Consider the following 26,529-nt stretch of genomic DNA (forward strand, 5'->3'; position numbering starts at 1 on the left):
GATTTGAAGTGGTATAGTTGGACATCAAGCTGTCAAATTGATTATACCAGCTGTAAAATGAGAAAGGGGATCAAGGGGCTTGTCAATTCTTTTAAATAATTCTACCGTGGTTTATAATTCTATGTGTTCCTAGCACTCCTGAACTAATGTCTTACTATTTCCTTAACCATTTATGTGCTTTATTTATAATTATATAGCTAACTTTAACAAATTTCACACAGCAAAACTGTGGTAAACTTAGCAGAAACATGTATGTAACATTTCCTTCTTTGGACATGTTCTAATTTTTTGGAATCAATTGCATCAAACTTTGTTTTCATTAGGTTTCGTAGGAGGAAAAACACAACCACGTAAATTTGACATTAAGTGCTTACATTTTGAAGTCCAGATAGAAGCAACAAAATTTGGAACAAGAGTCAGAAGTCCCATTTGAAAAATATGCAGTGTTTTGAGCTGACTTTGCAACGTTCCATTCGCAAGAATTTTGCAGACAGGACGATAAATTATATCGAGCACTTATCAATACCTGCAATATCCAAGATTTCAACACTCCCTACGTTTCTGAATTGCCGTCAATTGAAAAAAAAATTCAAAAAAACGTGGTAAGGTTGATTCTTGTTGATCGAAAAGGCAAAGGAGGAGCTACACACAATCATATCAATTTTTTTCGACCACTATGGCTAAGGTCCCAGGGTAAGACTCGCAGCTAACTGTATCAAAGTTAAGCACTATGTACTAACGAAAATAATCGTTAATATGCATCAACTGGATGTTTCGTGATGAAACCATAAGTTGACCCACTGAAAGCACAGTTAAAAATATTTCAACATACCACAGGTTTTAGGTGTAAATCGTAATCATCAAATCTTCGAATTGTTTGCTTTAAATTACATGCAATTAACATGATTTCCGTAATGAATCCAATATAAACCAAAAAGTTTGAAGAGACGAAGAAATATTGCATCTGTAAATAGGAAATATTATTGAATAACAACGCTCTTGATTGGCTTCTGACCAACTTGAAAATACTAGCTAAAAATCCTTTGAGAAGCCCAACTCAGTCAAGCATTTAAACAGCGGAGGAACAAAAGAGACGACAAATTATCTGGGCCTCACCTGTTTACATCTCATTCCGCATTGCATTACTGTGACTATTGACAATTCACCTCTTCGGTCACTCTGTAACTCTTCACTCCTATGAAAATCCCATATGATTCTGTCAATCTTTGCGTGAAGAAACGGCGGCTTGCTGGAGGAATGAAGAAATAAGACTAAGTCCGCTAGATTTCATGCACAGATTGTCAGATGCTTATGGGATTTTACCAGGAGTAAAGAGTTGTAGAGTCACCGTCAACGTCAATGCTTACTTTCGTAAGGGCCAATGCTGCAAACTTAAACAATTACTTTTTGCGTGAATTTCGCCATTTGAAATGGAACTGCTGAGAGACATCAGTTGAATTGTTGATCGGTTATTGATCTTTCGAATAATACAGCCATTCCATAGTAAAACGATATCGTGGTTCTCAGAATTTCGAAAAAAATTGGTGATTTTGTTCCTTGTGATAAACTATAAGATCCGCTCTTTTCTATTTTTTCATTAGGGCAACCATGCGTCTCCATAGATGCATAGCTATCATCAGTGGCGCATAGAAACTTTCAAACCAAGATTTAAAGGGCGAACACGAAATTATTGCGACACATTCAACAGGGCATAACTTTTTAACCATTGGGTAAAAATCAACCAAATTTTGCACACTTTCTCATTGATGTGTATTGTGAACATGCTGTCAAACTCGAAGTCGTGTTTTTCGATTCAACGAAAATGGAGGTGAACCAACGCGAGTTGAGAGAACAAATTCTTTCCAAACACCTGGAATTTCCTGACCTGTCGCACCGGCAGTTGGGAAAAATGTTGAACACTCACCATTCAACCGTCTCCAGAGTGTTGAGGCGGTTCCAGGAGCGGTTGACGTTGGACCACGGCAAAGGAGCTGGAAGAAAACCGGGACCGGAGAACAAAAAGACGGAGGGAAAGGTGAAGCGGATGATTAAAGCAAATCCCAACGTCTCAAGCCGTGATTTGGCTAAAAAGATCGGCATGTCGCACACTGAAATTTTTTATTCGTAATTTCTCTTTTGCTCATTTCGTAAAAACGGGTTTCGTAGATAAAACAATTATTTCGTTTGATCTGCGAAACATTCCTATTGCATGTCATCAGATAAAATTTCAACATTACACTTAATTCGTAGAATACACGAACTGAATTTCGTACGGATATTAAAACTACCTTTTGGTCGTCAGTGCAAATCAGTTTATAGCATACAATTTAGTTCCTGGGCAGCTAGAAGAACTCGATCATCATCATGAGACAGCTAAATATTAAAAACGGTAAGTACATTAATGTGTTGTGATGTGATGTGTTGATGATACTAATAATCCAATTGATAATTTGCAGGATGTGGTTCCCGTATGGAATCCGGTTTGCAGCTAATCCAGTTGAATTTTATTTTAAATTCCTTCATCGCAGGATGTTTGTGCTGTCCACGTTGGATGGATGCAAGTTACGAAACGAAATTACCCAATGGATTTGTTCCTAATTAATCAGTGTTAGCGGAAATCCAGCGACAAAACAACCCACGGAATTAAAGACGTGCAGAGTGATGATGCCCCGAATATGAATTAAAAATCGTTGTACAATGCGTATCAGCGGGTTTGTTTGCGCTGAGTGATATTTAGTGCGACAAATAAAGAAGTAAAATTGTAATGATTATTTGTTTTTTTGTATATTTGATGATGATTGTTTGTTCCACCAGTACTCTGCTGTTGTCTTCCCAGGTGACCATATTCATATTATTGTTGTTTCTGCTGGCACTGATTGTTGGGCAGATGTGAATGTACTAACTTTTTCGTACATACAACAATTGCTAGAAAGTCACTCTTACTTTTCAACGAAACTTTCGTAAGTGTGTATTATTTATCGTACAATGTATGAATGCTGTTTTATAGGTCTACTAATTATTCGTACTTTTCTTCGTCATTGGCATTTTTACATACGAATAATTCGTAGCGATTCGTAAAATGCAAGAATGCTACGAAATCAATTAGGTTGGTACATTAAACGAATCTCGCTTCATATATAGTACGAATATATTTCGTTGCAGATAGCAACGAATGAATTCGTGGCACAAACGAACGTTTTCGTAGTATAAACGAAATTTTATTTTCAGTGCAGAGCTACGTCCAGAATGCAAAGAAGAGAGCTGGACTACATACATACAAGGTACAGAACTTCCCAAACCGCGATGAGCGGCAACAATCGACGGCTAAAACTCGGGCACGGAAGCTCTACGAGAAGATGCTGACAAAATATGGCTGCTGTGTGATGGACGACGAAACGTATATAAAAGCCGATTTTAAGCAAACTCCGGGGTTTTTCACCGGCAAGAGCAAGTTCGATGTGGACGACAAATTTAAGAAGAAGAAAATGTCGAAGTTCGCCTCCAAATATCTCATTTGGCAGGCCATCTGCTCTTGCGGACTGAGGAGAGAGCCTTTCGTGACAAAGGGCACAGTAAATGGCGAGATCTACAAATCTGAGTGCCTCGAGAAGCGCCTTTTGCCGTTCTTGCAGCAGCACGACGAAGCTCCGCTATTTTGGCCAGATTTGGCATCATACCACTATTCTAAAAGTGTCCTGGAGTGGTATGAGGCCAATTCTGTCCATTTTGTTCCAAAGGACATGAATCCGCCAAACTGTCCGGAGCTGCGCCCGGTGGAGCAGTACTGGGCAATAATGAAGCGGGAACTTCGGAAGAGCAAGAAGACAGTCAAAGACGAGAAGGACATGTTAAGAAAATGGAAAAAAAACTGAGAAACTGGTACCGGATGACACTGTAAAGACTTTGATGGAGGGCATCAAGCAAAAATGCGTTCAATTTTACACTCAAGGCTCCATCGATTAACTTTTCTTTTGATTTTTGAAGTAAATATATGTATAAAACTACCCTAAAATTTTGGTTTGATTCTAAACATTATAAGAAAATTGGCATGACATTTTCGGTGTCGCAATAATTTCGTGTTCGCCCTTTAATGCCATATTTATACTCGAATCGGTTGAAAAATACACTTAATCTTCTAGTTTACTCGATATCTATCCATTGCAATCAATATTTTGACGATTGTTTATGTTTTGCTAGTTGTAGAACAGGTAGATTGAGGTTATGGAAACGCCACTGGCTAACATAGTCACATAGTTTATTATAAAATAGTATAGTTGAGTATAGTATAGTCGCATAATAATATTGGGCAAAATTATTTTTTTTAAATAATTTTTTTTCTAAACAGTGTGTTTAATTACCTTCCGTTTGATATTTTAAGCTTTGAAATCGGCCCAAGGTTTCAAAAGTTATAAATTTTTGAAAAAAGTCATTCTTGAAAAAAAAAATTGGACTACTCTCAGGGTGGCCAGCAAACTGGGAAAACCGGGAATTTGAAAAGTAACCGAGAAAAACCCGGGAATTCGACGAGAAAAACGGGAAAATAAATTAACCATACCATAGGAACAAATTTTTACACCAGAATTTTCAGAATAAACCATTAAAACAGAGATTTTTACACCAGAATTTTCAGAATAAACCATTAAAACAGAGATTTTTACACCAGAATTTTCAGAATAAACCATTAAAACAGAGTGATCCTTTACCAGATGAATGTCTTGCTCTATTTGCAGTATAATTTTTTTTAGTTTCCCGTCTTATTGTTTTTAGAATTAAATCACTCAGCAATATTGCAAATTGATTTTTGTCGTTTCAATTTCAGATGTAAAGTGCATGGTCCTTCAAAGAAAATATTGAAGATGCTGGACTTAGGAAACAAATATTTGTAAATACCGAAACTGAATTATTCCCCCGATTTAATTTTTCGTTCAAAATTCTCAAGACATGAATTCCAGAATTAACTTGGAATTCTGCTCTGAATTATTTTGAAATTGTTCTGAAATAAACCAGAAAACACTCCGCGTAATAATTACCGTTGAATTCTAAGTGGAATTTCCTTGCAACCCTTTCTAAGAATTTAATTGGAATCCTTCTTAGAATTCCCTTGAGCCTATAGGAAACTTTGATTTCTTTGAAAATCTTTTCAAAAATTTCTTTTAACTCTGTTCAAAACAGCAGAAATCTTTTGAAATTTTATTTATAAACCCCTTGGAGTATTTTGAAAAATTTCTTTCTAATTATCAGCAAATTTTTAGCAAACAATTTTCTTGGAGTTCTGTGATGAATCTTTCGCACTAGGGTGAAAATTATTACCAGAACATTCTAAGAACTCTGTTTTTTGTTGAATTCTGATCATAATTCTCTTGGTATTCTTCTTAAAATTCATCTGTCATTTTTCTCACGATCCCCATACAAATCTTCTCAGAATCACGTAGGAATTTTCCTCAAAGTTTTGTTTTTCACAACTCCTTTTTAAATCTTCCAAAAATTACCTAACAATTTAATTAAGAACCTGCATTCTTCTCCACAGAAATCCCTTCAAATTCATCTAAGAATTTATAAGGACTTCATGTCAGAATAATTCTGGAATTCTGCTCAGAACTTCTCCTTTGAAAACTGTGTGGGAATCTTTTTCAATATTTGTTTGAAATCAACACTTTGAATTCTTTTAAATTTTACTCAAAATTCCAGGGTTTGTCCGCTAGATTCCATAGATTGTTCTGTAATTTGTTATAACCCTTAAAATGCTTCCAAGTCTCAGAATGTGACAATTATGACTCCACGACTCATAAGTATGATATTTTTTTTTTAAATCTGTGATCTTGAAATGTTTTTAAAATCTCACATTTTAATTATTGTTTCTCCAAATCGCATCACAAAGATTGTTATTAATCACAAATTTTGAAAAAAAAAGAAGTTCTAGTTTCAGACTCTACACAAATTTTAAAGCCCCAGAATCTTGGGAATCTTCTTAAATCACATTTTTTTTTATTCTTTCAGTAAATTCCTTTCAGAACGTTCTTCAAAATGCGTTCAATTTTGTTTTTTGTTGAATATTAACAACCGGAATTTTTTAAGATTTAAACTAACTCTAACATGGAAATGGTCACCCTAATGATAAAAAAAAAAATACGGGTCTTATACACTGGAGTCGCTTTTTACGCGGTTTTTTTTTACACGGTTTTTTTTTACGCGGTTTTTTTTTACGCGGATTTCGGAATTTACGCGGTTTTTTTTTACGCGGATTCCGGAATTTACGCGGTTTTTTTTTACGCGGATTTTGGTTTTTTTTTACGCGGATTTCAGAATTTACGCGGTATATCGCTTTTTACGCGGTTTTTTCTTCCACGGTTTTTTTTTTACTCGGTTTTTTTTTACGCGGATTTCGGAATTTACGCGGTTTTTTTTTACGCGGATTCCGGAATTTACGCGGTTTTTTTTTACGCGGTTTTTTTTTACGCGGGACGTATCACCCGCGTAAAAAGCGACTCCAGTGTAATTTGCCACATAATCAGCATTAAGTGCCAACTTTAGGAAAGTTCTCGGTGTCTTGAGATCCTGGTCATCTGGAGGATAGTTGCTTTCTTCGACAACGTTGTTAAGAAGGCTACGTACTTTCAGGTAGGTGACAGTGTGCATAACTATGTTTGTTCCTACTACATCTTGAGATCCTGATCATCTAGATCTGCAGCAGGAACTCTCTGAACAGGTTATATCTAGAAACATTTTCTCAATATACTTGAATCTAAGCCACCGGCAAACGATCCAATTTTCCCCTTCCCAAACTGGTCAATCTCCGTTCAAAATCATGCACCTACATGCGTATGACAGCACCAACATACACACCATACCAACTAATCGTGGACATGAGCACAGATCAAACACGCGTCTACCCATAACTGAACTCGAACCGTGTAAAACCATTGCTGTCCAAGATATCGATTTGAGGTTATGGCAAACGAGTTTTGATTTGCTGCCGTCATTTGATTGACCAGATGGTGCACCCAGACTCGCTGTTTGCCACTTTCCACTGGTTGTCTCTTCCATTTATGCCGTCGTCGTTTCATAAATGCTGCTATGTACTTACATTGAAACGGTGGACCAACGTCCCCGGATAAAAATTACATTTCGAAACAATTCTAATATACAAATCTGTAGATAGCTTTACATGCAATGCACACCGAACTGTGTTGGGTGGCGAATGACAACTTATAATTGAAACGTCGTCCAGTTAATGCATATTGTTTTTTTTAGTCGGGATGTACCCCCGTTCGCCGTTGTCGTCATCGTTTCGATTGAATCAATATATGGAAGTGTACTAATTTCTGCTTTCTTTCTCATTTCTAGGCAATGGCGATACATCCTGGTGCTTTTCACAGATAAAGGGTGCCCTCGACGACGATGTCACCGACGCGGACATCATCTCGTGTGTGGAGTTCAACCACGATGGCGAGCTGCTGGCCACCGGCGACAAGGGCGGCCGAGTTGTCATATTCCAGGTGAGGAGAAAGGGAGATGGGAATACAGTGCGAAACGGATTCCTGATATGGATTCGGACACGTGTCCGGTCCTGTTGTTGTTGTTGTTGATTACATCAATTGATTGGAGGAAGGAGATTTGCAGTGACTGGCTGCTTGTGAAAGGAGGATGGCATTAATTGAATTTTCAAACCGGGGAACGTGTTTCTTGTATGGAAAATCGAAATGGAAACGATGATTGATAGGAAGCGTTCCGTTCGTGGGACGTATGCATCTACGGGGAATTAGATGGTGGCAAAATTTCCTCGGTTTATGTGCCTGGAATCCAACTTAGATTAGGATAAAATTAAGGGATCATTGTAAGACATTTAGAGAGCCGGTCTAATGATCTTCGACGACTTCAAAGACCATCTCATTGTGGGTAAATCCAACTTAATTCTGGAAGCCAGTCGGTAGGGAAAGGTTCAGGATCAATGGGACTTCAAGGCTAGTTTAAGAAGACAAGTTCGAGGACGAGTTCACAATTTTTTTAAGGATCAAATTTGGCTCCTTCCAATATATTTACCCACAGGGTTCTTACGTTGAAATCCATTGTATTTTCCCAAGAGGTTGTTCGAAACTGTAATCCAGATCATCAGGACTTAAACCATTTCTTACTTTTGTCCTAGAAGTTATTGGGCTGCTCTAAAATAGCACATTTGAGTATCGAAACTAGCACTTGATGCTTTCTGAATATTTCCCGAGGTCCACTGTGCACTTCTAGGACATTCTCCAGTATTGAGGGCATTGAGGTTCGTTGTACTTGCCTTTGGGAGTTAACAGATCCCCTGGACATGTCAAAAACATTATCTGATCTTACTATCAAAGCTCTATAGATTTTCTTTCGAAATTGTTTGAGCTGTACAGTGCTGCGGAATGAATCACAGAGTCCACAGACAAGGCTGTTGATGGCACTGGACGAAAGCACTCTGAAGTTCTGTGGAACTTGCCCTTGTAATCTTTCGATCATATCTCTACAGTTTCGGTATAGTTGATCACTTATTTTGTTAACACATTTCCAACATCTCCCTTGGATATATCAGGAATCTGATGTCCAGCAGACTCTTAGATTTGTCCCGCAAAGCATCCGAGTTATTCTGCAAGTCTCTGGATTTTCCCCCAAGGTTGTTGGATTTGTTTGATTTATAATTTTTCTCTTGATTTGTTTTCCGTACACTTGAGTACCAATTCCAGGGCTGGTAGTGAGTCACTTTTTTCAAGTCAGTCACTAAAAAGTCTCTTGTTTTAAGGTCATGTCACTAAAGTCACTTATTCTTGTAATCAGTCACTATTTTCAACTATTTTAGCGTCAATTTATTTCAATATTGATCATTATTTGCTTTGTGACGTTTAATCGTCTTTCTCTATCTACAGGCTGTCAACTCATTTTTCTAAATAAAATTTCCTGCGTTTTCCAGGTTTTCCCAGAACTTTAACGGATAAATTCAAGGCTTATAATAAGAAAGTTTTTTTTTAATGCGTTCAAAATATGCTTTTTCTGGAAGATCAACAGTAATTAACCCAAGCGTTTTTAAGACATGGTAATCAGTTTTAAAGAAACAAGTTTGTAATCAAATCCAATGAATGTTGAACTTAATTTTTCACTGTTCACAGTTTAAAAAAACGTACTTAATTTGAGTAAGTCCAAAATCTAAAAACATTCAATGTCCAGGGCTGGTAGCTGGTCACTTTTTAGTGGCTTTGTCACTATTTTGAAGTCAGTCACTAAAAAGTCACTTTACACACCAAAAAGTCACTAAAGTCACTATTTCCCTAAAAATAGTCACCAAAGTCACTTTTTCACAGCTAAAATAGAGTGAAATGGAACAATATCAACAACATTTTTAATTTGAGTACTTAGCACTAAGGAAGTTACAAAAGAATTCTGGGATGATTTCTGAGGATGGAACGAGGGGGGCGACACATCTAAATCTCAATTCTAGATGCTCAACAAATCTCACACTAGCGAATCAATCTTCTTTCATTTCTCGCATCTACTTGCATCGCGCATAATATTTTTGCAGGAATTCTTCAGAATCGTTTCCCTGCATCGTAGATAGAGTCGCCCTCCTCGGGATGGAAGCATGAGAACTCTAGAGAGTTCGAAATAAATTCCGAGAAGAATTCCAATGGAATCGGCTTTTGAGGGTTCAATCTTAAAGGAATTCTTCGAAGAGTTTCAAAGGGTATTCTGGGATGGATTTTTTTTTTTGAGAATTCTGAGAAAATACTGTCCAGAGAAGTCCAAGATTATTTTGAGCATAAATTTATGATATTTATGAGGTTAATAACATGGAAATTCTAAAGAGAATTCAAGTAAATTTGAAATGGATTTATGGGAAGAGTCTTCATGGAAATCCTGGAAGAATAATTAAAAATCGAATATAATCTACTTTAACTAATTATGATTTATTAATTCATGCGTAAAGTTATCGATTTACATAGTTGGAGATGCTTAACGTCAAATATCAGACTTAAAGTGAACATTTTATACGATAGATGAGGAGATGAAGGCATAGAGTTGATAGTTACGTTGTAGTGCGGTAGTGTGAAAATTGTGTATAGAAAGTAGAAGTAGAAAGCGAGCAAAGGACATTTTTAAGGAAGGTACGAATTAGGTAGAGAAATCAGGTAGATGTTTACGTCAGATGGCGATTTGAGTGTGAAACAATTGATAGAACTGTTTCCGCACATCGGAGGCACATGAGCAAATTGGCGATTATCCCTTTTGCCAGTGTGGCGGGGTGAAACACCCCTCACTATCCTTCATCAATGAGTTTGGTAAAAGGGATGCTCTACCCGATTTGTACATTCCTAAAAAATGTTTTAAGCTCCCTTTTTACTTTCTATATACAATTTTTACACTGCCGTAGTACAACGGAACTATGAACTCTATACTCTATTAAAATGTTCACTTTAAGTCTGATATTTGACGTTTAGCATATCCAACTACAAAAATAATCTATTTCCATTGTTCTGCAAAGAATTTCAAGAATGCAATATTATTTTTGTTAAGCTTGTTTTAGAAGCAAGTTTAAGAGGAGTGGAATAATTTTAAAAAAGTTCTTGAGATCATCCTGAAAAAAAAAATTAAATATTCTTAGAGAATTATCAAAGTTATATCAAAATTTGAAAGATTTCAAAGGTAGAATCAAATTCAAGATCTTTGAAAAAATACTGTCGTTGTAATGATCTATTTAACCCTATTTATGCTGGTTTATTATGCTTTATTGGTTTATACATTAATTTTAACGTATATCGCTCAACCAGCAACATTTAATTTTTTTTTTGAAAATCCGAAAATTGCACTTTAAATGCTTTTAATAGGAGATTCAGTTGAGAGTTTTGATATAATTAGAGGAATACATGGAATGTGATTTTAAGTTCCATGACAAAAACAGTTTATTTGAATATTAAACCTTATTTGAGTTTCTGAGTCATTACATAAATGTCACCATTGGTTACTTATTTATTATTTAAAAGTCACTATTTGGTCACTATTTCCGTAATTTTAGTCACTAAAGTCACTACTATTATATCGCACCAGTACTACCAGCCCTGAATGTCTTGTAGTTTCGTATTCCATGTACAAGTTCATGATATTGAAAGTTGTCAAAGTGCCTGAATTAAGGAAAACATTAAATGAATTATTTCAAGTTCGTAATTAACTTTATGAAATATAAGAGATCTTCATTGCAGTCCCATTAACTTCACAACAATTGCAGGAACTTTGAAGAAGTTCTGAGGAATGAGAGGATATTCTGAGAATTTCAGTAAAGCTCCATAAACAAACTGCGGGAACATAAGGGAAGTTAACACACTGAAATTATGGGGAACTTACTGGAAGCTTTAAGATCTTCAAATCGGTTCTTTTAACATTCTAAAAAAGTTCAGAAACATTTATGAAGTTCCTAGAATTTCAGAACACATCACAGGTGTTAAGCAAACTTGAGAAATATAGAAACGTTGAGGGGTATTGTGCAAATTTAAAGAAAATCTAAGCACCTCAGAATAGCTCGATCTAGAGATCTTTGGGAAAATTCAGATCTTAAGAGCAGTTCCCATGACTTTAGTTCAGACTTTTTAGAGCAGTTTAAATATCTATAATCGTAAATTTAGGAAAATTGAGAACCCTTAAGATGTTCCGAGAATTTCAGGAAAGTACAGAGACCATCAGATAATTTAAGAAAACTTCATAAATATTTCAGGAACTTCACAGAAGTCCAAAGAATTTCAGGGAAATTTATTTTCAATAGAATTGAGGGCTTTAGGGAAGCTTCGAGAACATCAAGACAGATAAGATAATCAAGGGCAGTTCAAATAAGTTAATGAAAATTATAGAAACCTTAAAGAAGTTCCGGAAGCTTCAACAAAGCTCCGATAGAACTTCTGGAACGTGATAAAAATTATATGAACATCCGGAAAACGTGAGAGTATTTTAAGGGTGTTATATCATGGAAATATCAAGAACTTTAAAAAATACGAAAGTTTAGCTAAGTTGATTAGATAATATCAACGAAGTTCCATTCATTTAAAAAAAATGCGAGAACTTTTAACAAGCAGCGATAAATATCTTCAAGAAATTCCAGAGAACTTAGAATTTAGATAGTTTCATGATATTCAGCGAAGTTCCGAGTACTTCGAGGACGATCAAATAGCTTCAGAATAATCCCATTAACTTAAGCAAATTTGCAGCGACTTACAAGGAATTCCGTGGAATTATGGGGTATTCCAAGAATTCTATGATTGACCTAAAAACGTCAGGGAATTTTAAATATATAATATATATCAGAAAATTTGCCGGACAAACAAATTTAGAGAACTTCAGGTAACCATAGTTCAGGGAAAATAAGTGAGCGTTTTAAATGGTTAGAATACTCAAGGAAAATTGTCCAAACCTCAAGGTAAATCAATTAATTTAATTAAAGTTGCTGATAAATTCAGGGCAACCTAGAGAACTTTAAAGAAATTCGTTTAGGCGGTGTTAATAACATCCGGAAAGTCTAGACTATTGAAGAAGTTTTAAATTAGTGTCGATAATTTAATGGAAGTTTCATGAACTTTAGAAAAATCGTGAGAACTTAAGTGAAAATCATAAAACTATACTAATTATTTCATTCTAATTCCATGAAAATTGCGGGAGCACAAAAGTTCCAGAAATTTAGAAAAAGTATTGTGGTATTCAGAAACATTTCGAGAACTTCATAGGAAAAATTTGGGAAGTTCTCAGAATAGTCCATTTCATATTCAACGGAAATTGAAGCTATCCTCCGAATTCAATTTTCTTTTAGTTTTTATCGGAATTACCTTGAAATTCTCCACAATAATTATCAGAATATTCATTGAATTCATTTCAGATTTCCTTTTGAATCTCATTCCTTTCCTTGGAATTCTACTCACATTGAAAGTCTCCTAAGAATTCATTGGCATTTCTACTCACAATTTCCTTAGATTTCTTCTCATAATTTGTTTGGAAAGCTCTCCTGAATTTATTTTCCTAATTCATTTGAAGATATCCTGGAGTTATTATCAGATTTAATTGTAATCCTTCTTTTAATATTAAAAAAAAAATCCAAGGACTCCCACACACTTTATGAAATTGTTCTCAGAATGCCCTTGGAATTTTCCTTTGAAGTTCACAGGAGTTGTGCTCCTCAGAAATTCCTAAGAGTTTTCAATAAAATTTATTTTTAATTCAATTCAGGGTCACTTTTCAGTCACTATTTTTACAACTATCAGTCACTATTTAGTCACTTATTTCTTCAACATGGTCACTAAAATCACTATTTTTGACAGCAGTGATGGCTACCAGCCCTGCAATTCTATCGACGCCAGGGAGGCAGATCCCACTCCTGGATCCTATCTATCGATCCATCAATTCATGGAGAGTTTATGCCTCAGAAAATCCCGACGGCGCCGACTGGGATTGAACCCAGGTCTTTTGGAGTGAGAAGCAGTAACGCTTTCCACCACCGGCGCCTATGATAATCCATTTCATACCATAATTATTGTGGATTTGCTCAGAAAGTCGTCTTAACTTGTCCACCAAGACTTTTGGACTTACATCACAAAACCTTTCAACTTTTCCTATAAGATTTCTTATTCTACAAGGCCTCTGGACTTTTCCCAACATAAGCGCTCTGTGATTTTTAGATTTGGCCCTTGCTTTTTAATCGACAGGGTGTCGACTACCTGAAAAAAACCTGGAAAATCAGGGAATATCAGGGAAATCCTTTTTGAAACTGGAAAATCAGAGATTGTCAGGGAATTTCATTCAAAGTCAGGGAAATATTTCTTTATAACAGAAACATATTAATAAGTATGGCTGGCTTCGCTAGTTTCATACAACTTAATTACTCGTTGTAGTTTGAGGATGGTTTTCAATTTTAAATTTGAAATAGAGTTGCGAAGTTGTGGTTGCTCGATGCTTGATGTTGCATTTTTGTAAGTGGAGCAAAAGTTACTCAAATACTAGTTCAAGTCGGTTGAATTAAACTGAGTTGGTCAATTGACTTGCCTTGTCTAAACCCAATTTTAAGAGAAGATAATGATTTTTTTCTGAATACTTCTAGTTCTTGTTCCTTATTGTGTTCTTAACAGCTTGATTAGCTCAGAGAACTAACTTAATGAGAAATCAGGATAATAGTCTTTCTTGAGAGGTTTTTTTTCATTGCTTGGTGCAGCACTTTTATTATTGAATAATGATTCAAATATACGTAGACAAGCATTGCTTTGACAGCATAGAGTGGCTATATTAAGTATGTTAGGTCTTCATTGGGAACCTGGTTAGCTCGTCAAATGATCTTATCAGTAAAGTTTTAGTATTGTAATGTTGCTGCTATTGCAATTTAAATGGAATTAACTTACAGAATGTTGGAGGTGAAAGCGCTGTTTTTACGATTTCACACCGGAGGAATCCACCTACGAATTAGCTTTTGGTTATGCGTATTATCCGGAATAATTTTCTTACGGAGCTGGGTCTCAAAATGTGCTCAAGGCAAAACAAATATAATGGGATTAAAAACAAGTGTTTCATATGTGAAATGCAGAGTAACCAGTGACCCGGGGAAACTGGAAAAAGCTGGAATTTGAAGTCACCGGGAAAATCCCATGACAAATCTGGAAAAATATACCTCGTCCTCTCTTCGAAAACAATAAGATTTCAAGACCTTGGACTGGTATAGATTTTCAGGATAACTGCAGTAACACTTTGAAGAACTATTAAGTGAATTTTAGAATGTTTTTTCAAGGCAAATTTGAGCAGATTTTAGAATGAATTCTAGAGATAACACCAAGGTATTTCAGAGAATATTTTCTAGGTAGCTTTTAGGAAAACCTCTAGGAGAGCTTTTACTAGATCTCCCAAGAGTGAAGAGGATTTCAGGATTCTTGAAAAATACCAAGGATCGCGAATTTTGAGGGTAAAATTCCAAAATAAGTATGCGAAGATTTATAAGGATAGTCTGAGTATAATTCTAAGCGCATTTCGAAAGGAATTTCTAAAGAATGTTAATAAGAATTCCATGCAGTTTACAGAAGAATTTAGAGGAGAACTCCGAAATAATTCTGAGTAAAATTTGAAGACAATTCTCGGCGGGAGAATTTCCCCTGCCAGATCGGTGGCAGGGAAGGGGGATTACAATTTTTGCTCACAATAGCTAATAGGCCATTTTCTATTGTAGGTCTGAGGTGAATTCTACGGAGAATTTCATGCAAATTAAAAAAAAATTAAGCTACAGTAAATTCTTAGAAACAGTTAAAAATTTGAAAAAATGTTGAATTTTAAGAATTTTTTGGAGTTTTCTACAGAGAATTTCTGTACTATTATAAAAAAAAAAAAAACAATTTCAAGGGATTTCAAATTTATTTTAGAAGAATTCTGGAGAGATCTTTGAACGAAAGCTTGAGAACAATCACTTAAAAGCCTTAAAGTTTTGAGCGACATTTTCATACACAAATTGTGGAGACTTCGGTGCTGTCTTAGAAATTATCCATTTAACTTTCGGCTTCATCGCTTTCAGTTTTGTGCCTAATTTAAAAAACTTAAACCCCGATAATTTCCAAAATTTGGATGAATTTAAGCCTTAGGGTAGAATGCGAATCCTTCCCGCTTTTGGCAAGACTCTGTCATTTTTGCATTCTATAAAATGTATGGAACGCTTTATTGCCTAAACCGGGTAGGCACTGAACCTGGATTTCTTTTTGAAAATTACTGGAAAATCAGGGAATATCAGGGAATTTTGTTTTTTTTTTCGTTGAGTCGACACCCTGATCGAATAGACATTGAAATCTTCAGTATATTTACATATTGCTCTTCGGCAATTGTTAAAATCGAGAACATTTCTGAACATCTAAAATTCTCAACAAAATTAGGCATTTGATCTTGTTCCATAATTGAGTTTTGCCTCTTTATTCGCCCCGTAAGTCATCTAAGTTCAATTGCTAGCAACATTTAAAAATTTATCTAAATTTCAAAGCAGACTTGCAGGAATTGGTTTCTTAGGCTAAATCGCTAAATCATGGTTTCTTAGGCTATAATAAAACTTAAATCCTTGTCTTCTCAACTCAAAGTACTTCTTGAGGATACTGGACATACCCCTGAGGTCCATGGAGCTGTTCCACGAGAACTGTGGAATCTGGTCACATTAGGCCACTGGACTTGCCTCTGAGGCCTATGAAATCCAGACTCTGAAGCCTCCGATTTGCCTCTAGACTTGCTCTTCAAATGCTCTTGATTTTTTCCAAATGACTTCCTAACCAGTATCTGGACTTATTTCACTTCGTTTCACTTCTAAGCCCACTAGGCCTCTAGATTTTTCCCTGAAGCCTTGCGATCTTCACTCACTCACTCACTCAGTTCTCTGACATCTACTTAAGTCATAAGGTCTATGCAATTGTTAAACAAGTTCTCTATGCTCTTACTTTAAGACTTCTGAAATAGGTTTAAGGTCTCTGTACTTCTCCCTGAAGTCTACCTTGAGAAACCTGGATAACCGAGAATCCTCAGGGATTTTTATGTCCTGGAAAAACTTGGAATTCTCTGGGAATTTTGAAATGCTCACATCAAGCAATTCTTAAACATTTGAATAGAATATAGTATAGTACACCAAGGAAACTTCTCCAGAATTAAAAAAAAAATACAATCAACTTTACCTTCCTCGTTATTCACTTTTATTCTTTTAACATAATAATTCTGTAATGGATTTATCTTCTAAATCTTGAATTGTTTTTTTTTTTGGAATTCTGAATCATGAATAATTTCTTCAGATTTTAAACTTAGACAAATTTTTGAAAACCCTTTACCTAATAAAATCAGACTGGGAGAAATTTGCAAGGATCTGGACCCTGCCTATCGACCCATCAACTAAAGAACCGGGGACCAACGGCTTTACTTCCCTTCCGAAGGAAGGCTTGATCAGAGATGTTATGCCTCAGAACATCCCAGTGGCGCCGACTGGGATTGAACCCAGGCCTGCTGGGGTGAGAGGTAATCACGCTTACCGGCACCGCTATTGCAAAAGCTTCTCAGCTAATGGACTTTAATGAATGAATTTGATCACAATTTAAGGAATTCTGTTGAACTCCAGATGAAATTTAAGGAGAATTCCAAGGTAGTTTTGAGTATAATCATTCCAAAAGCATCCTGAGTAAAGGATTCAAAGGAAATTTCCATGAACATTCTGAGAAGCATTCCATAGTAATTCCAAGGATAGTTCTGACTAAGGGATTTGTAAGGAGAACTCCAAGGTACTCGTGAGTAGAATTTCAAGAGAGTAAGGAGGAATTCTGAAGAGAACTCAATTAACATTTTGAGGATGATTCCAAAGGATAGTTTTAAGGAACTTTTGGGGTAAATTTCAAAGGAATACTTAGGAGAGTTTCAATACTATTCCTGTAATTATTTGAAGAGAAATTAAAGTAGAGTTCCTCTAGATTTCTGAGAAGCATTTCATGGAATTTAAGGGGCCTACTTTTAGAGAATTCTGAGTGGAGTTCAGAACATAATTCCATGGAAATTTCAGGAGCTACTGAATACTGAGCAGAGTTTATTTGAGGAGAATTCCTTGGGAATTCGTAGGTAATACAGCGAACCTAAATAATAAATTTGAATGATCTTAAGAGTGCATCAAAGAGCCTTCTGGAGACAATTTCTTGAATATTATGAAGCAAATTATAAGGGAACATCAAAGGGAGTTCTAAAGGCTGACTAAAAGTAAATTGGTACGCCACACGCGCGCCGCTAGCACAAACACCTGGAAAATCCGGAGTGGTTCGGTTCCAAGCTGGCTAAAGTGATGAAGATGCCGAAAACAACAGTTCGTCGAATGCTTAAAACCTACAAGGAAACGCTGAGTGTGGCAAGGAATCAGCGGACCTACGAAAAAACTGGAATCAGGGATCGTCAGCTGCGCAGCAAGTTGTTGAGGTACGTTAAAGCCAACCCCGGTCTTTCGATCCGAGATGTGGCCAGAAGGTACAACGCCAACTTTCAAACGGTGCGGAACATCCTTGCCAGGGAAAGATACAAGTCGTACAAAGCCAGTAAACTTCCGAACCGGCACATGAAGCAGTGCAAGGCTCTTGTACGACCGTGTTTTGACGAAAAATACGTCAAACTCGATTTTAAGCAGCTTCCCGGTTAAAAGTTTTACATCGCGACTGGACGTGGGGATGGGCCGGGAAGATTCAAGTTCGTGTTTGCCTACAAGTTCGCGAAGAAGGCCATGATTTGGTAAGCGATTTGCAGTTCAGTGGCCTGAAAACGGAACCATTCGTCACATCCTCGACGATGACATCCCAAGTTTACATCGAAGAATGCCTGAAAAAGTGTGTATTGCCGTTCATCTGAAAGCATAGGGGCAAAGTCATCTTTTGGCCCGATTTGGCCAGCTGCCACTACTCCAAGATGGTTCTGGAGTGGTATGCTGCCAACAAGATCGATTTTGTCCCCAAGCTAATGAATCCTCCTAATTGCCCGGAATTTCGACCAATCGAAAAATACTGGTCAATTTCAAAGCAGCGACTTCGACGAAACAGCGGGGCAGTCAAGGGCAAAATGGAAGAAATGCGCTGATTTCGTGTCCGTTTGAACTGCCACCTTGCCCGCTGCGCGCCTCTTTTTCTTGTTACTGTTGAGTCGATTTCGAGAACCATTTTCAAGTGCGGCATTCTTACGACGTGCCCAGCCCACCGTAGTCGCCCAATTTTTGCAATTTGGACGACGGATGGTTCTCCCAGCAGCTGGTGCAATTCGTGGTTCATTCGCCTCCTCAAGGTGCTGTCATCCATCTGCACTTCACCGTAGATGGTACGCAACTTCTTCTGTTCGAAAACAAGAGCATTCAGGTCTCGTGGCCGTAGAGCACCACCGGTATAATCAGCGTCTTAGTCAACTTCTTGCGGCGGCGAATTTTATTCGACCGGAGCGTCCTCCGAAGTCCAAAGTTCCCTGCCATAATGCGTCTTTGAATTTTGAATTTCTCTTCTGGTATCATTTTCGGCGGTCACCAGTGAGCCCAAATACACGAACTCATCGACCACCTCGATTTCGTCACCGTCAATCTGGACTCGGGGTGGGAGGCTAACATTGTCTTCCCGCAGGTCCAATCCGTCTAGCTTCAGCCTTCAGTCTGATATACGTTTCTATATAATGTCTATGTCACCGGCGAAGCCAAGAAGCTGGATGGACTACCTGAATATCGTGCCACTCGTGTCTATCCCAGCTCTTCTGATCACACCTTCTAACGCGATGTTGAATAGCAGACACGAAAGTCCATCACCCTGCCGTAACCCCCTTCGAGATTCAAAGGGACTCGAGAGTGTCCCCGATACTCGAACAACGCACAACACTCGATCCATCGTCGCTTTGACCAATCGCGTCAGTTTGTCCGGAAATCCGTACTCGTGCATAATCTGCCATAGCTGATCTCAATCGATTGTGTCGTATGCGGATTTGAAATCGATGAACAAATGATGTGTGGGCACGTTGTATTCGCGGCATTTTTGCAGAACCTGCCGAATCGCGAAAATTTGGTCCGTGGTAGCGCGGGCACCCATGAATCCCGCCTGGTATTGCTCCACGAACTCCAAATGGTGATAGGCGGTGGCATTGAATTTGGGAGAGTACCTTGTAAGTGGCGCTCAGCAGTGTGTTCGCGCGGTAGTTGCAGCAATCCAACTTGTCGCCCTTTTTGTAGATTGGGCATACGACACCTTCCATCCACTCCTCCGGTAATATCTCCTCCTCCCAAATCTTGGCAATTACCCAGTGCAGCGCTCTAGCCAGTGCTTCACCACCGTATTTTAATAGCTCACTTGGTAGTTGATCTACACCAGTTGCTTTGTTGTTCTTCAGCCGACCGATCTCCTCCTCAACTTCTTGAAGATCAGGGGCCGGTAGCCTGTCGTCTTCTGAGCGTGCTCCAAGGTCTGTTGCCGTGCCACCTTCGTTTTCTGCTGCATCACCGTTGAGGTGCTCGTCATAGTACTGCTTCCACCTCTCAATCACCTCACACTCGTTCGTGTGAAGGTTACCGTCTAAGTCCTTGCACATATCGGCTTGCGGCACGTAGCCTTTGCGCGAACTATTTAGCTTCTCGTAGAACTTCCGTGTGTCTACGCGGTACAGATTTTCCATCGCCTCACGATCTCGGTCTTCCTGCTGTCTGTTCCGCGCTTGTCTGTATCGCTCCACATTCAATCTCGTGCGGTGTTGCGGCATTCTTGCCCGTGCTGCATTCTTCTCCTCTACTAACAGTTTACATTCGCCGTCAAAGCAGTCATTTCTTCGGTCCGGGATCGCAGTACCTAGTGCCTTTGAAGCAGTACTAACTGTGGTGGAACGGATGTCCCTCCAGCCATCTTCAAGAGAAGCTGCGCCAAGGTGCTCTTCCGTAGGTAGCGCAACTTCTAGCTGCTGCGCGTAGTCCTGGGCAACTCTGGCGTCCCGTAATTGCTCAATGTTGGGTCGCGACGTTCGACTTCGACGGGTGTGCATACTGCAACTAGGTAATGGTCTGAATCTACGTGCGGACGTTGATAATGTCGGGGAAGAATTTCCCGTCGATTAGAACGTGATCGATTTGGTTTTCTGTGTGTTGGTCAGGTGAACTCCAGGTGGCTTTGTGGATATCCTTGCGGGGGAAAAAGGTACTTCGAACTACCATACCCCGAGAGGCTGCAAAGTTCACGCATCGTTGGCCGATTGTCGTTCGATACGGCATGCAAGCTGTTTGGCCGGTCTATACATTGCCTCCCGTCCTATCTGAGTGGTCATGTAGCCGATGACGATTTTGACATCCCTCTCTGGTAGAAAGTACCCGCTCGATGCCCGCTTTTCCAAACCTTTTGTCCCGTCCAGCAAAGTTCCTGCAGTGCTTCGACTTCGAAGCTGGGTTATTGAAGTTCGTCATAGATTAACCTATCGCAGCCCGGGAAGCCGAGTGATTTGCAGTTCCATGTTCCGAGTTTCCAATCGTAGTCCTTATTTCGTCGCGTAGGTCATTTACCGATTGTTCCGATCCGTATTTCTTTCTTCAGTATTTGCAACTTTATGTTTTATTCAAATGCACACAAATTTAAGAAAACTACATTTAGTTTGAACTCAGTATCGCATTCTTCATTTATTATGTAAACAAGGAAGACACTAGAGCTACCTTCAAGTTATATGGAATAAAATGTTCCAATGAACTTAAACGCAAAGGGTGGTGGTTTTCCAAAAACATTCAATTTTCGTATTTCCCATCTCCTTTAGTTAGATTTAAATATTCATGGCATCACTTTCTTGTTCCAGGAATTGTCAAATGGGTCCTTGAGAATGATCCTGAATGATAATCAGGCCAAAATACTTCAAAACTACCACCCTTTGCGTTTAAGTTCATTGGAATATTTTATTGCATATAACTTGAAGGTAGCTTTAGAGTCTTCCTTGTTTAGATGCTAAATGAAGAATAGGATACTGATTTCAAACTAAAGGTTGTTACCTTAAATTTGTGTGCATTTGAATATTTGGCAGGATTATTTGCGTTCTAATCTGCAAAGTACTGTTTTTTTTACAGCGGTACGTTCCTTCACGCCTGAATGTATGCATTGTTGCCTGGAACGCCCTGAAGGGTGGTATGGCGCCGGGTAACTAAACTTAAATATGCTCCTCATTCTTGGGACTATTTATAGTGTGTAAAATCCCTATAACAATTAGTGTGGAAGACATATTTTTTTTTAATTTTGCAATTTATAACCATTTTAAGCTCTTTTTGACCATATTGCCATATCTCAGGTGTGTTCAAGATACCTGCTTGAACCGATGAACCAATCTTGAACTATGCAGATCACAAAACCAAATAGGTTGAAACCAATAGTTGATGTGGGATCATGGTCGGATTTTCTCTGAGGCTTCCTTTCCTTAAGGTTTGTTTTCCTAAATTCGATCACAACCATAGGTGACCATTCTATTGTTTCGGTTCCAGATATCCGGGGAAAAAATAGCCACAATCGTTCCTATTCAGAAAGCAATTACAATTTGTTCTTGTCGAAATTTTAGCAAGAAATCGGTTTTGGGCCACCCTGGGCCGTTCCTAACCATATTTGTTAAGATTCCCAGAGGTTCACGTCCATTTCATATCGGCAACCATACCCCGAAAATTGGTGACAAATAAATCACTGTCAAAACATCACCCGCGTAGGTCCGCGCTCTCTCGAATGTAGGTCACCGCCGTCTGGTTAGGACTCGTGTACCTCGATTCGCTATATAGAGGTGTATATTTTTGCTCGCAGTAATACACGCCCCGCAGCAACACACACACGCCCGTCACTGAGAAAATGTGATAGACTTGTTGTAGGTAGGTAGATGGCCTTAGTGGTGCTACTTTTTCCTCCTTCAATTTCATGCTTCGGCACTTCAAAAAGATAGCAACACACGCAAAAGTACCATGCCTTCTAACGATGATTATAATCTCCCATATGTACCTACTGCGGTGAGACTAAGACGCAAAAAGTAACCAGCACAAGCCTTTTGTCTCCGACAAATAATTCATATAATGTGGTTGTGTGTGTGTGTGTGTGTATCTTCGGTGCGGGTTGCCACTAGGTTAATGTAAACAGTGTTGTTTTTTGTCGCGGTCGCAATGCGATCACCTTCCGCCTGTCTGTTCTACGTGTTTCATCATCGTTGGTCGTCCATCGAACAGAAAGAGCAATGTTTGTTTTGATCTCGGTCACTGGATTCCAACTCCCTTGCTCTGTGGAGAAAGCTCGCTGTTGGTAGTGTAAGATAGCGAGCAATGCTGAGTGAGAATCGAATGGTTCTAGGTGAAAGTGATTGCAAATAAATCACTCTTTCTATTATTGAGGTGAAAAGATAAACACCGAAAATGACGAAACCGGTTCACGTTCAACTCGTTTTTCGCACGCACACACACACTCACACGTGGGTCGAAATATGTATGTCGCAATAATAATCATTAGCGTCTCGGCAATTCGTGTCCGAACGAATGCCAAAAATACATTCATACCTACCCGAAAGCCGATTCAATCAAAGGAAGTTCCAAATTTGGCAGCCTGTGGATACTCAGAGATAGAGCGGTTACGTAAGTCCGGTTGTGTTTTCATCAGCTGTCTTGGCTTGAGCTTGGCTCGAACTCGTCGGTTGTCAACGTGTTGCGGTGTATGGGTATTTAAGTTTAAAAAAAAATAACTTTGATTCAATTATCTCCAGTTGGTCTCAGGGGGAGCGGCTGCTGGGTGGGTGCAGTGCAGCTGCAGCGGTCTGTGTCAGCGAGAGGGCAATTTAATCAATCTACTTCTCGATGGCCGGATGGACTTTCATTTTGACACTCGTAAATCGATCGTTAAAATCAGCAATGTTTCCTTTGAAGTAAAAATCTCGATATAAGTGACGGGGAATAAACAGCACTGATTTGGATAGTGGGATGCTTTGCTAAACAAATAATCGGTAAATGGCGACATTGTGTCTGTCCTTTCGTTTTTTAGAAGGTTTTCAACAGCTTTGTAGAGCGCAAAAATGCCTTCTAAACACACAGCTTTTTAATTAAAAAAAAACGCAATTTTAGTGCTCTTGTGGATCATGACTTAAGCTTTAAAACCTCGATAAAACTTGCAATATAACTTGGAAGGGATCATCAGGGCACTCAATTTAAACAGTTTGAATGCGAGCTCCCTGTACCGAACATTTCGTGGATAGAGGGTGGTCTCTTCGCCCCACTCATTTAACCCCGCTTACCAAAATCAACCCAAAAGGCACAGAACCGTATGATTGGCGGTAGCAACGGACAACAGCTTTTATTGATTATTATTACAGTCGGCCGAGCTTGCCAATGCTTTAAACGAACGAAAGTGTTCATGTTTGCATGTGCATTTATCGCTTGCAATTACCGCCGCATGGGGGTGTCGATTTACAGCACCGTAGTATGATAGTGTGATCTCGTCCGCCCAACCCTTTTCACATCCAACGGCAATTGATGTGTATCGGTCAGTAGCTTCTGGCATGAACTGTGGAATATTTTACTTAATGTTCACACGTACATCATCGTTGGAGAAGCGCGCGTGGGCCGAATGCACTATGACGGGGAAGACGAAATTCATATTTTCGCTTCCTTGTCAAATTCGAATGGACAAAAGGGCGAATCTGTCGAATACAACAGAACAAAGACGATGCAGATACACTTTTAAATAAAACCCTTGTGTTCGTGGTTTTGAGTCCCCATCACACGTTTAACAATTGTTACCCCTAATCTCGGCCATGTCGCGAGTAATCGGTCCTCGTTCTACTAACAAAAGACGTTCAACGGCCCCGTAAAGCTACTCCGATTGAGCCTTTGTCGTATTAACATATTTAAAAGGTGGAATACAAGTACAAGGGGGTGTCTGAGGACAATAGATCGAATGAACTAAAGGGACAAAGGGTCGACTTGAAAACGCCGAACAGACAAAAAGTCAAAAGAACTCAAAGTCAAATGGACGAACGGTCAAATTCATTGTTTTGATATTTTTGAGTTTCTTTTGAATCATATGCGATTCTTTGGGACGTATTTGTCGATTTTGGTGTTGACTTTCTTAACTTTTGCATTTAATCGTTTTCTTTTCCATTCGACATTTTATCCTTTTGTTTTCTATTTTGACCTTTCGTCAATTTCGGACTTTGGGCCCTTTGAGTTTAATTCAGCCTTTTGCCCTTTACGTTTATGTTCATCTTTCGTCTCTGTGATCTTCTGTCATGGATTCGACATAAATTTAAAAGAACATTTTGTGGTAATTTCGAGAAATTCAGCGAGCTTAAGAATCTCAAAGTGGAGATTTTCATATATCTTGGTTATACAGAAGATTTTTTGAAACTTAAATTTCTTGATTAAATCACTTGTAGGCCATTCAATTTACTCCTAAAGCATCTTAGAATTTGTACTCATCATCACTCATCAATCATCCTGAGCTCTCCGAATACCTCTACCTCTCTAAAGATGGCCAAAAACTTCGCCGTATCCCTCTTTTTGAATCTAAAATTTCTTGATTAAATCACTTGAAGGCCCTTTAATGTTCAAAATATTTTTGAAATTCCCCAGGACGAATTTCAAACTCGTCAAACAGTTTTCTCCTAAAGCATCTTAGAGTTTGCACTCATCATCACCCATCAAGCTACCTGAAATCAAGAGTTATCCGAACACCTCTGAAGCTCCAAAGTTTGCTTAACAGTTCTGAGGTTCGCAGAAGCTCTCTAAGGATGGCCATTTTGAATCTAAAATTTCTTGATGAAATAACTTGAAGGCCCTTCAATTTTCAGAATATTTTTGAAATTCCCCAGGACGGATTTCAAACTCTTCAAACAGTTCCGAAGTCTCCTAAAGCATCTTAGAATTGGAAGTCATCATCACCCATCAAGCTCCCATAAGCCGTCCAGAGCTCTCCGAACACCTTCAAAGCTCCATAGTTTGCTTAACCGTTCTGAGGTTTGCAGAACCTCTCTGAAGATTTCCAAAAAATTAGCATCGCCGTACCCCTCTTTTTGAATCTAAAATTTCTTGATTGCATCAGTTGAAGGTCCTTTAATTTTCAGAATATTTTTGAAATTTCCCAGGACGGATTTCTAACTCTTCAAACAGTTCTGAAGTCTTCTAAAGCATCTTAGAATTTTCAACCCATCATCACCCATCAAGCTCCCTGAAATCGTCCGTTGCTTAACCGTTTTGAGGTTGGCAGAACCTCTCTAAAGATGGCCAAAATTCTCTCACTTCGCCGTACCCCTCTAAACTGCTATGAAGTTATTGAAATTCCACAGCATCAGATTCTGACTGTCAGAAGTTTTCTGAAGCTCTCAACCGGCCTCCTAATACTCCAGACATTCACTGAGAGCTCATAGAACTTCAGAAAACAGTTTAACAATCTTCAGTGAAGTTCATGGTGACCTTAGGTTAATTCCAAAAACGTCAGAAAATTTTAGAACAGTTTCAGATAAATAGGAACTTTTGGGAAGGCCCTAGAATCTCTAGAGAAGCCCATCAGAACTTCAGTCTAGAACTGGAAATCTTTAAAGAAGTGAATTTCAGATAAATTCAGGAGATCTTCATAGATGTCCATGAGATCACTAAGAACTTCGCAACTAAAACTTCAAAAGAGTCTAAGAATGACTTAGGAATTCTCAGAAAAGCTCTGGATTACTTTTAGGTGAAGATTATGGAACTTCCAAGTAACTAAAGGTACTTTTGGAATGAATACTCTATGAAACCCCAAGGTACTCAGAGAAGTTTGACAGATTATCATCCAAGAAAACCTCACAAACACTACGAACTTCTCTAATTATCCCTGAAAGCCTCAGAAATTTTCTGAGAGTTCATAGAACATCAAGACACAGTTTAGTGAACTGTTGAGAAACAGCAGAAAAGTATGGAAGAACTTCAGAGAAGCTCAGGAAATTTCGAAGGAATTAAAGCATACCTTCAGAGAAATTGAGTGACTTTTGGAGAAGATTATCGAACATCAGAGAAACTCATGGAACATCAGATAATCG

General features: G+C 38.4%; 1 protein-coding gene across 5 annotated transcripts in view; it reads left to right on the plus strand.

The window, feature by feature from the left end:
* Window positions 1-26,529, plus strand: part of LOC135699159 (protein phosphatase PP2A 55 kDa regulatory subunit) — a 171,449-nt gene that overhangs the window by 122,484 nt on the left and 22,436 nt on the right. For all 5 annotated transcript variants that reach the window (XM_065219385.1, XM_065219388.1, XM_065219387.1 and 2 more), the window contains one exon: window positions 7,345-7,496. In XM_065219385.1, the coding sequence (XP_065075457.1) occupies window positions 7,345-7,496 (152 nt within the window). The remainder of the gene's footprint in view (window positions 1-7,344; window positions 7,497-26,529) is intronic.

This window comes from Ochlerotatus camptorhynchus, unplaced genomic scaffold, assembly GCF_037179485.1.
Source record: "Ochlerotatus camptorhynchus isolate MF236.1 unplaced genomic scaffold, CSIRO-AGI_Acam_v1.1 ptg000103l, whole genome shotgun sequence".
NCBI classification, from domain to species: Eukaryota; Metazoa; Arthropoda; class Insecta; order Diptera; family Culicidae; genus Ochlerotatus; species Ochlerotatus camptorhynchus.